Source organism: Miniopterus schreibersii (genome assembly GCF_964146895.1).
Source record: "Miniopterus schreibersii genome assembly, chromosome: 3".
Taxonomy (NCBI): domain Eukaryota; kingdom Metazoa; phylum Chordata; class Mammalia; order Chiroptera; family Miniopteridae; genus Miniopterus; species Miniopterus schreibersii.
In genome coordinates this window covers 102,627,799-102,643,413 of record NC_138103.1, presented here as the reverse complement: position 1 = coordinate 102,643,413, position 15,615 = coordinate 102,627,799, and the positions used below count along the sequence as shown (strand labels likewise).

Sequence of the window (15,615 nt, the reverse complement as noted above, 5' to 3'; positions counted from 1 at the left end):
ACCCCCGCGCGGTCACACAGGAAGGAGGGTGAGCGGGGCCTGTACCTTGCACCGGGGCAATGGACTTCACCACCTGGAACGTGGGGCTGACGTCGGAGCAGATCCCGGTCGTGTAGTGCTGGTGCCCACATCTGTAGGCATAGAGGGGCCCGCACGCCTTTGAGAAATCAAAAACAATTAAAAACCGTAAGATTAAAAACCGTAGAACGGACCTGACAAAGCCTTACGATGGTGGCGTCCCTGGTTCACGAACCATCGCCACCCTGGGCTTTCTTACCAGGAACCCCCCCTTGGGGTTGGTGACCAGCGTGGCTCCGAATGTCATGTTCTCCTTCACTTCTGTGACGCTGGGGATCGATGTATTAACTGAAAACAGAGCACAGTTTATGGAGGTGGAAAACAAAGTGGAACAGTCCTCTCATCACCACATTCTGTTTGCTCTGCTCATTTCGTGCCTCAACCTTCTCACTCAACCAAACAGTCCTCAGCGTGTGACCACGGGACACGATGAACAAGCCGCGGCCGAAAACATGGCGTATGGCCCAGAAACGTTATCTGGGGCATCGTCCCAAATACTTCTGCAGAACTGTGAGAGAATGCAGAGCTGCCAGGGCACAGCACGCGGGATTGCCTTTCACACATTTTTGCTAATTAAAACAAATAAAAGTTCTAGTCTCATAATATTATAGACATGATGTAAACTCAAACGCTTTTCTTACACATTATATCCACATGTGATAAGGGACCAACGATGAAGCATGACTTCTGGCAAGAAGAGGGACAGTGGAGAGAAGACCAGGAAAGGAAACTCAGATGCAGTTTTTCTGACCGTTACTTTTTAACATCATGGGGGGGACATCATGGGGGTTACAAAGAAAACGAGCAAGGTTAGAGCAGTGGTCAGGAAGTTCGGACATAAAATAAAAAGACATGATGAACTATCTTTGACATTCCAGCTAGGAATGTTGGGTCCTGGAGCATGCTGACCGCCAACATTGGCAAGAAATTCTACTTATTCACATTAAAACAAAACAAAACAAAAGATTGGGCAGGAAAAGCAAAGCTTCTAGGCCCTGACTCCCCGAGTGTGGACCTGCTTGAAGGACTCGTCCCGCTGTGCGTGCCTGGAAGTCTTTCCTGCCTCCCCACCATCTATATATAGCCTGAGAGGAGTGGGAGCAGAGCTTCCTGAGTGGCCACAGCGCCGGCTGCGTCTGAACGCCGGGCTTTGTCCCGGAGCTTAGTGGGATTCACAGTGAAAGCCCCTGGAACTGGTCTTGAGTAACCCGGGTTAGAGCTTCCATACTGGGGTTGGCCCAGGGTGAGTCTCCCTGGGACATCAGGGACTACAGCAGATACGTCCCTACTGTTCTTTTTAAAATGTTTTATTATGAGCATTTTTTCAATTGTTGACATTATTGCAGATGCCCCCCCATTTCCCCCACCCCCTTTCCCACCTCCACCCAGCCCCCGCCCGGCCTTCACCACACTGCTGTGTGTGTCCATGGGCTGTGCACATATGTTCTTTAGCTAATCTCTTCACTTTCTTTCCTCCAGTCCCCTCACCCCTCCCCTCTGACATTTGTCAGTCTGTCCCTACTGTTCTCGATGTAGCTGAAATCTCCAGCCACTATTGAAACTCTGTCCCAGTTTCTAGTCATGGAGGAGTAGCTCCCATCAGAACTGTTCCACAAATAAAATCTACAACCTCTGGGGAAAGCAAAAATGATGTATGAAACAATCAGCTGCAGGCAGTGGGAAGCAACCCAGAGCAGGCAGAAACGGAGGGCGGCCTGCACTTGTGAGAAGAGCAGTGGCGAGTGTTCTGCTTTTGCATGTGTCTGTGATCCCCTAAGGAAGGCCCTCGTCAGTGGCGAAACCTCAGAGGGGTTTCGGTCTTGAAAAAACAGAGGACAGAAACTGGGGCCAGGGCAGCAACTGTGGGGCGAGGGGAGGTATCGTGGGAAGCAGAGCCACAAAAGGGCGTTCCAACATATGCACATATATTCTGTCCAAATGCCCAAATGGCCTGGACTGTGGGTGTGCAGGGTAAGCTTCCCACAGCCCAGCTGCCCCCTGCTGTGTGGAAACCGAGTTCAGCCAATAAACTGCCTGTTAAAACAAAAGTTAAGTCTATTCAAAGGCATGTAATAGCTAGATCTCCACACTTATCACTCAAAAGTATAATCCAGGAGATAATCCCAAATTACTAAACATAAAAAACAGAAAAATGTGACCCAACCTCAAGAGAAAGATAACAAATGGAAAGTGATGTTGAGATGTTCCAGAAGTTAGAATGATGGGAAATGGCTATCACTGTCCTGCGCACCAAAAGGTCTCGGGTTCTATTACTGGTCAGGGCACAAGCCCCCCGGGGTGTGGGCCCCATCTCCAGTAGGGGGCGTGCAGGAGGCAGCCGATTGATGTCTCTCTCTCACATCGATGCTTCTCTCTCTCTCTCATTGATGTTTCTCTCTTTCTCCCTTCCTCTCTAAAATCAATAAAAACGTATTTAAAAAAGGAATTAAAAAAAACAAAGCAGTTATTATAACTACCCTCATGACTGTAAAGGAAAAAATGTTCATAATAAATAAAAAATAGGAAATTTAAAAAAGAGAGCTAAAAGCACAATATCTAAAATAACTCTGAAAGTTATGAATCATTTCCATGGTATTTAACATTGTAAAGAACACCGATGTTTCTAATTCCTGGATAGTTCTAGTAGGAATTTTCTAGTCATGTTCTAACTACAGTGACGTTTTATCAAATATCTATATTCAATATAAACGTACCTTATGCTTCTTCTCTTTTAAAACTTATCTATTACAATTCCTCTCGTCCTATTTTCTTTTAAAAAACAAACACTGAGTTAAAGTTTGTGGAGGAAATGTGATGGGCAGGTTTACTTCGAACAGTTGTTTCATGTTACCACTGGTTTACAAAGGGCGCTGAACAATGGGGCAGTTAAAAGTTACAAACCTAGTAAGACCTTCTAAATCTATGGCTATCCTACAATGAATTTCTACAGCAAATGAAGGGCAGAGGGGAGCAAAATGTCATTTTATGTAAGTCTGAAGGATAAGAACTGAAGAGTGTTTATAGGATACTTTTACTATTTTCTTGAGTTGGTTGAAATTTATTTTCAGTTAGAACACCGGGCAAGATTAGGACCAGACTTTAATGTTTTGACTTTACGTACCTGGTAGATGCAGCTTTACGCAAGGTAAAGATTCTCCCCTCCCAACGGGACACTTGTAGACGTCCCCGGTTCTGTTCTTGGGCTGGCCAACCAAAGGAGACCCAATGAGCACCCTGGAGGGTAAGCAACTCAATTAACACTTTAGAACAATAAAAACCATCTTATTTTAGCTATTTTATGACTTTTAAGACAATTGAGAACAGTTCCCATAGACATAATCAGATAGTCATCCTCTATTATTAATTTGATATCATCTAAAATAAGCAAAGTGTCCCACACAGTGTGACTCAGCGGTTGAGCATCAGCCTATGAACCAGGAGGTCACTGGTTTGATTCCCAGTCAGGGCACGTGCCCAGGTTTCGGGCTCGATCCCCAGCGGGGGGCGTGCAGGAGGCAGCCCATCACTGCCTCTCTCATCATTGATGTTTCTCTCTCTCTCTCCCTCTCCCTTCCTCTCTCTGAAATCAATAAAAACATATAAAAAAGAAAGAAGAAAGGAAGAAATAGGACGGATGAATGTGGCCGATGGTTACGGCACGTGGGTGGCTTCCCAGCCGCCGGCCCACTGCTGGTGAAGCAGCTCTAGGCACAGACACTGGCTGCTGGTAACCAAGGGCCCCAATCCTGTGCCACCAGGCTGTGCTGGGGATGCCTTAGCCTGTATCTTTGCTAACGTCTCGAAGGAAGAGGCAGAGAGCACAGAGGCCCCCTCAAGGAAACCGATATGCCCACTTGGGCATCCGGAAGCATCTCAGCATGCTGGGAAAAGAAACTTAAACAAACTAGTTAACGTTTATGTGAAAACCTATTAAATAACTTCACTTAACTGCACGCTATTATCGACATCCGTCCAGGATGTGGGGAGCCCGACTTAATAGGAGTTCTTGTGCAAACATCGTAGGGGATTCGGTCGGCAGCAAGTACCCAATGCCAACAGTGGCTGTTAGTGCCAGGAATGCGCACGGGATGCCAGGCTGCGCGGCTGCAAACAGACGCCCGGGTGGAGGAAAGTGCTAGCCCCTCTGTGCAAAGCTTGTCGGCCCTGCTGGGAATCTCCAGGTTCGGGGGCCGAGGCACAGTGGAATGCACTGAGGACACTGTGACTCAGGGTGACGTCTGGTAACTTTGTCAGACCAGAGATGCTCGAGGGAGTGATGGGATGTTTCGCATGGACAAAAAATGTCAGAAGGGGAGTTGAGCGATTATACAGAGTGGGTAAGGCAAACATTTTAAAAAATTTAAATATGTGAAAGTCTGTCATATTGGAAAGGGATGGGATTTATTTTGTGAAGGTCCTTTGGGTGAAGCCCGTATTAATGGAAATACATTTTATAACAATTGTAAATACTGAATTGTTGAACAGGCTCCCTAAAACATAGCTATGATATAAGGCCTTTGCAAAGCCATTTGTGATAAGAATAAATAACCATAAAAATGTTCAAGCTTTTTTAATACATAATTCTTACTTCTGGGGATTTCTCCTAAAAATAGGACCTAAATTAAGGGGGAAAGATTAATGCATAAAGATAACGCTCGAAGTTCGATGTTTAGTAATGGAAGATTAAAAGAAATATAATCAACAGCAACAACTAATTAATTATTGCAGGGCTATTCTAGAGGATATTGTATAGTCATAAAAAATAATAGGTAATAAGATATCATGCTAGGATTAAAAAAATTATTTCTGGCCTAATGTAAGGTCAAACCCACCTCATTTAATGATAACCTATAACTTAAAGTGAAATGTAACAAATTATATTCAGTGCGGTCATTATAATGGCAATGATGACCACAGCTGGCATTTAATGACTTTATGCCACTGTCCACACACAGTTCTAAGTGCGTCCCATGTGCCACATAATGTAATCCTCTCCAGGAAATACGGCCGGAGCTTTGATGCCAGACTTCACGAGTTCAGACCACGCTTTACCATTTACTCAGCTGTGTGGTTTAGGACAAGTCAGTTACTCTTGGCGCCTTGTTTCCTTCATCTGAAAAATGGAAATAATAACAGTAGCTACCTCACAGGATCACCATGGAAATGAAAGGTTCATGGGTATAAAATGCCTAGAAAAGTATTTGGCTCACAGGGCGTGCCATCTAAATGTTGGTTATTTTTATTTTTATGATACCTTTTCAGACAATGGAACCACTACATCTATGGAAGATTTAAAGGGAGCACACTGAAAACATAACACATCATACTAAGAAGGTTATGGTTAAGTTTTTTTCCTCTTAGACATTTTCAAAGCCTTTTATAATGTGACTGATTACATTACTTTTACAGTTAAAACATTTTAGAGGAGGGTAGTGAGCCTGCTGTTAAGGAAAAGTCTTTAAGTTGAGGCCAGATAGATGGACTGATGTTTATTGAGACCATTCAACAGGCTCGGCATCTTGCCAGGCCCTGGGGATATAAAGTGGATGAAACACAGTTTTCAGGTTGTTTAAACGCAGAGGGGAAGCAGAACTGTAAACGCACTAGGACAGTTCTGAGAGGTCTGAGCTTCAGCGCGTCTCAGGGGCGAGAAAGAACACTGCTCCTTTGAGGGGCCCAGGGGCTCCCTGCAGTGGGACAGACGTCGTGTCTGGAGGGGAAACAGCTCTGATCCTGAGTAGTCCTGTCGTCTACTTTCAGAACTCGGGGTTTATTTCATGCGGGGGGAGGTTGGTAACCGTCGGAGCTTTCAAAGGGGGTGATGCGACATGACCAACGGCGATTTATAGAACTTACTTGCTTACAGTGCCGCGAACAAATTGGGGAGCGGGGGGGATTTAGACTCAGAGAGCGAAGGTAGGAGTTCCCCACATTATCCGGAGGAGAACGGGGCCTGAATTAAGGAAGAGGAGGGGAAGGGGTGACCAGTTCTAGAAATATTTGGGCTGTAAGGTGTTGGAGTTTGGTTTCCTCCCAAGGCAGCCCTCAGGCAGGGACTTTGGTTCAGGGAGCCCCGGGGAGGCAATTCCGAGAAGGGGCGGGTGTGGAGGCGGGAAAGGAGCGAGGGGGAAGGGAGAGGGGCCCACGGAGAGCAGACGGCGCTCACTTCTGAAGGTGGCCGCGCTCGGTCTTGCTGGGGAACAGCTAACGGACCACGTGGAACATACGTGAAGGTGATGGAAGCCCCAAGAATAAACGTCACCCCTCAGGAGAGCAGAGCAGGGGGAGAGCTGAAGGCCGACACCTGGGGAAATAACACTATTTAATGGACGAAGGAAGGAGACGGGTCAGAGGGGCCGAGAGGAAGGGGCAGAATCAGGGCCCAGCGGTGTCACGGGGCCGCCAAAGGGAAGGATGTCGAGCCCGGGAGCCACGCTGGAGGGCACACGTCACCGCTAGTAATGCGGCTGAAAAAGGGGGCAACGGGCCCTGCAGTGAAGCCTGAGCCTCTGCATCGGGCACACGGCCAGGGGGCTGGGCTGAGTGGAAATGAGCGCAGAGCAGCCTGGAAACGGGCAAAGGAGGGTGCGAGGGCCCAGGGCCGGGAGAGAGGCCGGGAGGCCCTGAGCAGGCGGGGGGGGGGGGGGGGGGGGGGTGCAGAAAGGCAGGCTGCCGGGAGTGAGGGGAGACCGCGGGCTCCCCGGGGCTCTGGGCGCCCGCTGTCCGGAGGTTTGTAAGTGCGGGAGGTGGTGTGGAGTGAGGCACCCTGCTGATGTCAGCTGTCCCCCACCCCTCCCTGAGGCGCAGTCTGTTGCTCCTCCTGTTGAAACTGGGGTTTGCCTGATTTATAGAATTAGCAGGAATAATGCTGGGACCTAAAGGCGTTGCAGAGACCAAGTCCCCAGGTTTGGAAATCTGAGACCTGGCGCTGAGAGGAAGCCGGGCAGCCGAGTGGAGGAGAGGCCACGCTGAGGGCCAGGGGAGCGGGAGCTGGCGCAGGCCCCGCCAGGCGTGGGGCCAGAGCACTCACACCCTCCAGCCCCACTCGAGGCACCGGCTGCTTGAACATGAACCCACGTGGTCCCCTAGGCAGCAGGGCATGCCTGCGAGATCCTCAAAATCTCGAGGAATGATAAATTATCGTGGTTCTGAACCACTAAGTGTCCGGGGAGGAAACAGTTTTAATCTGGTGCTTTCCCCCCTCCCTCCCTCCTTCCCTCCCTCCCTCCCTCCCTGCCTCCCTCCCTCCCTCCCTCATCTCCCCCTCCCCGGGCCCTGGTCAGGCCGCCCCTCAGGCCAAGGTGAGGTCAGGGGTGTCGGGAAGCTGTTCCTACAGCAGGTGGAAGACAGGCCTCCAAAGGTCCTTCAAATTCTAAGATTCCCTTGTCCGAGTAGAACAAATTATAAGCGTGCAGAGAAGAGCCGGTTAGTTGGAAAACATGGGCCATCCACTGGGGGAACATTTCGTATCAGCAGCCAAAGTGCGTCCTGAGCGGCGTGGTGACGGCGGATTGACAGGTCAGGCGGGAGGCGGGGGCAGAGCGTGGAAGGGGCGAGTGGAGGCTGACGGGGAGGCGCGGCTGGGGCGCGGGGTGAGCCTCCCCCCGAAAGCGGGCAGGTCGAGACGGGCCACGGTGCGTGTGGACGGAAGGGAGCGGGTCTGGAGTTTCTGTTTGATTCCAGGGCAGCAGAAACCCCTGGAGTGTGGGGGTCATTGGAAACAGCCCGCGGCCTGCTGTGTGTCCTGGGTAATGACCGAGGTGCGAGAGCTCAGGACGCGGCGGAGGGTCGCAGGCCAGGACTGAGACGGGGCCTGGGAGTGGGGACCGGCTGGAGAGAGAGGGGTAACGGGCAGAGCATGTGAGGGGATTTTGTGTGTTTCCCTGGGGCTGTTCTGACCCCACCCGCAGCCCTGGAAGCACATTTATCTTATTGCTTCATCCCCAGGTTGCCCTGTGAGCTGTCAGGGGAGTAGCAAGGCCCTAAAACACTATCACACAGTGTTCCTGGGACCTCAGGCATCTCCAGCGTCCCCCAGTCCCCAGGATCCTGCTCTTTTTTCCTCACAGCACTTACCACATTCTGACCTGTGATAGCACCTACCTGCTCCTTAAGTTTGCTGCTTATTTTTTGTTCCCCACTTTCCCCAAGAGAATATAAGCTCCATGAAAGCAGGAATTTTCATGCTTTACTCACTCATGTATCCTGGGTGCCAATACCAGTGCCAGGGACAAGACAGGCATTCAGTAAACATTTATTAAATGAATGATTAATGACTGTGTCAAACAGTCTAAGAATCTACGGGTGGCGAGGGCAAGGGTGGAAGAGGACACAGAGGGGATAAACGGTGATGGGAAGATAAAATAAAATAATAAAAAATAAATATCAGCATTCCTCAAAAAAACCCCAAAAAACAAAAAAACAGAGAGAGAGAGAAAGAATCTAAATAAGGCAGATCTGGGAATTTTTAGACTCATGCGACCAGCTACGAGGACCTTCAGGGCAATTCATTCACAGCTTCCTGTTTAGAAAATGAAGATGGTCAGAGTGATATCCACCCAAAGACTCGGGGCCAGTTTGAAGGCCTGAGGCATATTGCTTCATGAACTACGGATATTGTTATTTTAAAATTTAATACAGATTGCTTTAACTCATTACATGTTATTTCTATTAGATTTTTGCTCTTCATTTTGAAATTATTGTAATGATTTGTCAGCAGATTGAGATTAAAGAACGTTCTGGATCTCATTACTGATCTCCAGAGAAACACTCGATGAACCCAGAGATTGAGCAAAGCATCTCCATAAACAGCTCCAAGTATAATAAAACTGGGTAAACTGAGAAATGTTGGCTAATTATCATCGTCGTGATGAGCACTATTATGTTTATTTGCAGAGTAGCTGGCCTCTGACTACTCCTTCGTGTTTATGTTTTTTTCTCTGTAAAAAATAGCTTCCTGGAGATTGTTGTCTTGTGTTTATATTATTCCATGAACACTCTTTTCACCTAACCCTTCGTTGATGTCCAAGCCAAGCCACTGTTGGAGCGCCAAGCACCTCCCGCCTGCCAGGTTTTACAAAGTGAATTAAGTGCTCGGTTCTCTTCGGGGGTGAAGCCCTGCGACGGCCCCACTAGCTGCTGTGCTCTTGGTCGTGGCAGGTAGAAGCGTGGGAATGAGGGGAGCCAAAGAAATGACAAGTTTGGCAAAAAGAAAATTTCAACTTCAAAAGATATCATAAGCAATGTAAACTAAATATTATGCTAAAATATGTAGGAGAAAATTTGACAGAACCTTTAAAAAGTTCTTTTAGCCCTGGCTGAAGTGGCTCAGTTGGCTGGAGCTTCATCCTGCGCCCTGAAAGGTGGAGGGTTCAATTCCGGGTCAGGGCACATACCCAGGTTGCAGGTTCCATCGGAAGCAACCCATTGATGTGTTTCTCTTTCTCCCTCCCTTCCTCTCTCTTTAAAAATCAATGAAAACATATTCTTGGGTGATGGTTAAAAAAATAAATAAATAAAAATAAATAAATAAGAAGACTTTTTACCCCAAGCTTGAATGGGCTTTATTTAAAACATACAGTGAAACCTCAGTTCCCAAACTTAATTTGTTCTGGAAGACTGTTGGAGAAGTGATTTGTTTGAAAACCAAATCATTTTTTCCCATTAAAAATAATGTAAATTGAATTAATTCACTCCAGACCCCCAAATGAGTCCCTGTTTTAACCTTTCGTACATACAGTTCATGTCTAATGTACTGTTTAATCTTTAAACAAATACTGTTTAAGTTTTCAAACCACTCCCTACTAACCTTAAAAAATCATTTTCAGCACTCGTTCCAGGGGTGTCTCTCCGGAGGTCAGCGTGAGGCATCTTCATTTGCAGTCACAGCTAACTGCTTTTTACTTATCCAGGTCAACAACAGTTTTTCTACCTCTTCAATCGCCTGTGATTATTGTTTCTTTCATACCATTAGCAACATAAGCACCCTTGATGGCCTCTTTATGTTTTAAAATTGTGCTAATCATCCATTTCACTAGCAACAAAAACAAAAAAACCCAAAAAATATTCGTAGCACAATTTCCTGAGATGTTAACAACTCAAGGTTTAGCAGTAAATGGACTCATTCTGGTACATTCTCTCCTTTGTCTGTAGCCTGAAAGATGCTTTTTCTCTTGCTGATGTATCAGCTTGAACGGGTTGTCAGGTTGAGAACCGAAGTTTGTTCAACAACAGAAACATCTTTCCCGTGAACAACTTGGTCGAGTACCGAAGTTGTTTGAGATGGGAGACATTCGAAAACCAAGGTCTGACTGTATATACATGGGAAACAGGACATAATCACCCGCGTCCACCAGTAACCCTCGCCTGGCATAGAGCAGAGTCCTCTAGGGAAAAGGCATGAAGCCAGCAGAGTTTGACATGGACACTGGGCTGAAGATTGGCTCTGAAGGTGTCCGCATCATGAAAATCTACCGTGAGAACCCACTGAGGCCACTGACACCCCCAGAACTGTCATGGGAAAGGCAATGCAGAGGGTGGGTCCACCTCCCGGGGAGGTGGGCAGCAGAGAGCAGCAGAGGGGAGAGCCCGCTCCAGCGCCCCTAGTTTCCCAGCTGGCCCAGGCCTTGCCATACTGGTGATTACCACTGGATCTGGAGGCCTGGGTGGCGCTCAGCACATTTAAGTTTCTCCTCTTTGAAGCAAAATGATGAAACCAGTTATGCTCTTTGTGACTTTTTTCTGAACCACACTGTGATTCCTCAGTTGCTTTGGCGCGTGATCTCCATAACCAACAACAGCTGGTCTCCGTCAGAGATGCAACGCATCCCGCGGCGAGAGCACGGGGTTCCGAGCCAGAGACGCAGAGGGAGCCACCTCACGGCAGCCCTCCGCAGGGTCACGGGCATCGGGCTGCCTTCTCGGTTAACTTTGAGCTCTTTCAAAATGATCAGAGCAATGCTTTCCACGTGCACAGGCTACGCTTGCAATGGGCCAATGAGTACTCCTTTGGGCTAATTAGGCCAAGAGGCAAGATGGGTCAGGATGAATTTTTTTAAAATACATATTTTTTAAAATTGATGTTTAGAGAGAGAGGAAGGGAGAGGGAGAGAGAAAACATCAGAGAGACGTCGCTCGGCTGCCTCCTGCTCGCCCCCTACTGGGGATCGAGCCCTCAACCCGGGCGTGTGCTCTGACCCGGAATCAAACCGGTGACCTCTTGGTTCATGGGCTGCTGTTTAACCACTGAGCCACACTGGCTGGGCAGGGTGATTTTTTAAAAAATCTGAGGCTGATGAGCTTCCAAAACATGAGCAGTAAATATGATTTACAAAGGCACCCACCTCTGGAGGAAAAAAGCAGAATTCGTGTTCTCCCAAATCTGTCAGTTATTCTATAGCCCATTTCTTAAAGTACATCCTACCAGACTTCATCAACACTTACCAAACATCAAGCATGTTTCTGGGATTTATTTTGCATTAGCAGTGCCTGTATCTCTTTGGAACAATATGATGCTACCAGGCCACCCTGAAAGGTCTGGACATTTAGATGTTTATCGTTTGCTTATTTTTAAATTTAGTTGGCCACGTTGTTTTCGTTGCCCTGATTTTTCACACCTTTTCCCCATAAAATCACTGTACACGTGGAATGTCGAAATGGATTAAAGTATCTGACATCCATATACATTCAAAGACTGACAAAGTCTCACACAGAGAGTAATGAGGAAAGTGTGATACTGCAAATATAGTGATTATCAACATTTACTTTTCAATATAGTTCTGATAAAGAAAGAGCACTAGACTGGGCATGGAGAGACCTGAGTTCTATTTCCAGCTCTTACCCTAAGTGGTTACATTTCCCTGGGGAATAACTTTTTAAAAGCCATTTTATTGAAATAGGAATGAATATACAAAGCTGTACGTATTTAATGTATGCCACTGAATGAGCTTGGAGATAAAACCATCACAGTCTATGCCATAAACATGTCCATCGCCTCCAAAGGTTTCCTCCTGCTCTGTAGTTATTATTATTGTCATCATCACGATCATTATTGTGATAAGAACATGACAGGAGAACAGGTCTGTGGTTACTAGAGGGGAAGGGGGCTCGGGTGGGCAACAGGGGTGAAGGTGGCCAACTGCATGGCAATGGGAGTAACTAGACTTTTGGAGGCGGTCATTTTTTTTAGAGAGTGAGAGGAAGGGAGAGGGAGAGAGAGAACCACTGATGTGAGAACAAAACATCGATCTGCTGCCTCCCACAGGCCCCTCCACTGGGACCGAGCCTGAAACCTGGCCTGGGCCCCGACCAGGAATTGACTGGCAACCTGCTGGTGCAGGGCACCATGCCCAGCCACCGCGGGGCACCAGCCAGAGCCAGGCGGTCACTTTGCAGCATATACAGAGGTAGCATTATAGTGTTGTACACCCGAAAGTCCTATAATTTTAAAAAGTCATAAAAATCGTACCTAAAGGGAACTTCACCAATATTATAGTGTTTAAAGGTATGTAAAGAAATTCAGGAAGGTTCATTGTAAGTCCTAGACCAAACTCCGCAGCTCAGCCGAGCGCTGAAAGCATGAGCCCGACATCACGCTGCGAGCGGCGTGACCCCCGCCCACGGCGCCTGGGCCGCCTCCCAGGCCTGCCCGCCGTTCCGGCCCCTGTGCGAGCAGCAAGGCCGGGCCACGGCCGGGTGGCGGAGCCCAGGCTGCTTGGGGCCAGGACCTCCCTGGACGCCGAGCCAGGCCTCCCCCGACAGCACCGGCCCTTCCTTCAGCGCGGCCGCGGGCGTTCTCTCTTTCCCTCGGCTCCCATTCCCGAGTGACTGGGCTGCGTTTCCCGCTCTGAGCGATTCATTCTGTTCAGCGAGCTCGCGTCGTAAACCAGACCGTAGCCAGATACTGTTTACAAGGCTGTCGACCTCGCAAGCGGCCTCAGGGCCAACGGCGCGAGCGCCCGGCTTACCATTTCCCTTCGGCGTTTTCATACTGCTGGACCGTGTAGCCGAACAGGTCGGCCACCGGGCCGCTGAACGTCACCGAGTTCTTCACGTCCACGTTGAAGGACACGCAGCAGCCGAGGAGAACTGCAGGGGAAAGAGGCCAGTGACGCAGTGAGGTTAGCTGCGTGAGATGTTTCCCAGATTAGAAAATTCTCTTTAAATTTATTTTTATTTTTCCGTTACAGTTGACATACACTATTAATTAGCTTCAGGAGTACAACATAGGGATTAGACGTATATGCATATATATAACGTAATCTAGTAGCCACCTGGCACCATACCCAGTTATTAAAATATTATTGACTACATTCCCTGTGCTGGACTTCACACCCCCGTGACTATTTTTATAACTGACAATCTGTGCTTTGAATCCAGCCAGTGTTTTTCACCCAGCTCCCCACCCGCCCTCCCATCTGGCGACCATCGATTTGTTCTCTGTATCTAGGGCTGGAAAATTCTTAAAAGTGGGGGTTTGCTCGCTGGCCTGCCTTCTTCCCGCTCAGAACAGCCCAGCTCCCTGTGCACAGATGGGCGAGGACATGCTGGTAGAACGAAAGGCGGCGTGGCGACGGGGGGGTGGGGTGGGGGGGTGGGGGGGTGCCAGTTGTAGCTGAGGCCAACCTGCAGGGACGGCCTTTTACTTCAGCAAGATTGTATGGAGACGGAAACTTGCGAGGGAGACGGTTACGGGGCGGGAGGGGTGCGATTTGGCAGAGAGAAGAAAATGCGTCCCGAGGATTTGGGACGGTCTCTGCCTGTAATAAGACAGAGCGCAAGACAAATATGGTAGCAGATCTCGGAGAGATTCGCCCGGCTGGCGTGGAAGAGGCAGACAGAGGGCGGGCGGGTGGAAAGGCCCGTTTATGTACATTTCCTGCGAATCCTTCCACGGGGATGGCCGGCAGCTGGTTGCCATCTTCTGCACAAGAGCCTTCCGTAGGCTTGAAGACAGTTTTAAACACCGTTCACTCTCCACTCCAAGCTGAACAGTCTATGCCCCCACCATTCCCTCACAGCTTTATTTCTATTTTTGAACACTTTCAACAAATTGCTTTTGCTATGAGAAACACACAACATAGTACTTCCCCAGCAGGATTTCTAAACTTTGCTGCTGATGACATTTCGGGTCACGAAAGCATTTGGTTCGACGGCTGTTCTGTGCATTGCGGGGTATTAGCAGCATCCCTGGCCCCCCGGCCACCGATGCCAGGAGAACCCCCTGAGCCATGAAGATCAGAAAGGTCTCCAGACAGTGCCCGGTTCCCATAAGACCAGAGTCACCAGCGCAGGGGACCACTGTCCTATAGATAAGCACCAGGACACCACCATCAAAGGTTTTGTCAAAAATGATGATTGGAAACTGAGGAAACAGCATCTCTGTCACCCCGGAGCTCTTGAGGGCTCCAAAGTCTAGGCCCCCCCAGAGCTCCTGAGTCAGTATCTACACCCACCAGCATCCCCAGAGGTCTGAGTCCTGTTAGGGCTGCAAGGCGCACGTCTCAGTACAGTCCCCTCCTCCCCATGCTGATGTGGGGAACAGGATTTCCCTGCACTAAAAGTCCTCAGCACCCTTTAGACACCAAGGGAAGGGACTGTCCTTAATCAAGGGCCACGGGGCGCCTCTGGAGGGATTTTCCAGGCTCATTCTGGCTGGAACACGTTCTCCCCAAGGCCCCTCACGGAGGACCACGAGCTTTCGGTTTCCTGGTGGGGCCCTCTGTCTAGTCCCCGCGCCCTGTGGAATGTCCGGTGTGACCGCCCCTTTGTCACTTCCTGTCCTTGGAATTCTCGGGCACCGTGCCCACGTTTGGGAGGCGGCGAGGGGCCTGGAGCACAGGAGGTGACATAAAACATGGTTTACACTGTGCTCTCGGGACGTAAAGGACGCATAAACAGTAAGAGCGACCTCTCAGGGCCTCGGGTTCAATGTTCGTTTTGATTTACTAGTTGTCTTGGAACTTGATGTACCAGAAGCAAAGGAAAATCACACTTATCCTCGATCGAGTCAAACAAAAAACAAACAAACGGAACCGAGGTGGCTTCGGGGGCCACGGAAGGCGAAAATGACAAGAAGTTAAACACAGACAATAGTCATATGTCAGAACCAAATTCTGGTTTCACGTGTACCACCAAAAAAGAGATCATTTTCCTTAATAATGACAAGACTGCGGAATTATTATGTGCTACTTTTCACATAGTCCTCATATAATTTTCCAAGAATTTAATACCGTGACTATCACCCCCAAGCAGGGGAGCAGGAGGCTCAGGATGGCAGGGAAATCCGCCCCCACTTCCCAGGGCTCCCAGGTCATTCCTATTGATTCAGCTCTTATAACGCGGCCCCACCCGGGGAAGGGCTAGTGGAAGGCGACGCGAGGAAGGATTGAGGAGAGAGGCTGCTGCTGGGCCGCGTAACCCCGTCTCCTGGGGAGCAGACTTGGGGGGCGGGAGCCTCGGCTGCAGGCGCCCTGGCTGGAGGATGCTGGACTCAGGGGACATGGACTGAAGGGAGAGGTGCTGGCTCCAGAGCTCTAG

The 15,615-nt window shown here is 48.9% G+C and overlaps 1 protein-coding gene across 1 annotated transcript in view; it reads right to left on the bottom strand.

The window, feature by feature from the left end:
• Positions 1–15,615, bottom strand: part of ITGA1 (integrin subunit alpha 1) — a 123,142-nt gene that overhangs the window by 64,637 nt on the left and 42,890 nt on the right. Inside the window, exons 2-5 of the mRNA XM_081131109.1 lie at positions 13,044–13,164; positions 3,200–3,312; positions 278–366; positions 46–157 (exon numbers count right to left, since the gene is read on the bottom strand). Coding sequence (XP_080987235.1) covers positions 46–157; positions 278–366; positions 3,200–3,312; positions 13,044–13,164 — 435 coding nt within the window. The remainder of the gene's footprint in view (positions 1–45; positions 158–277; positions 367–3,199; positions 3,313–13,043; positions 13,165–15,615) is intronic.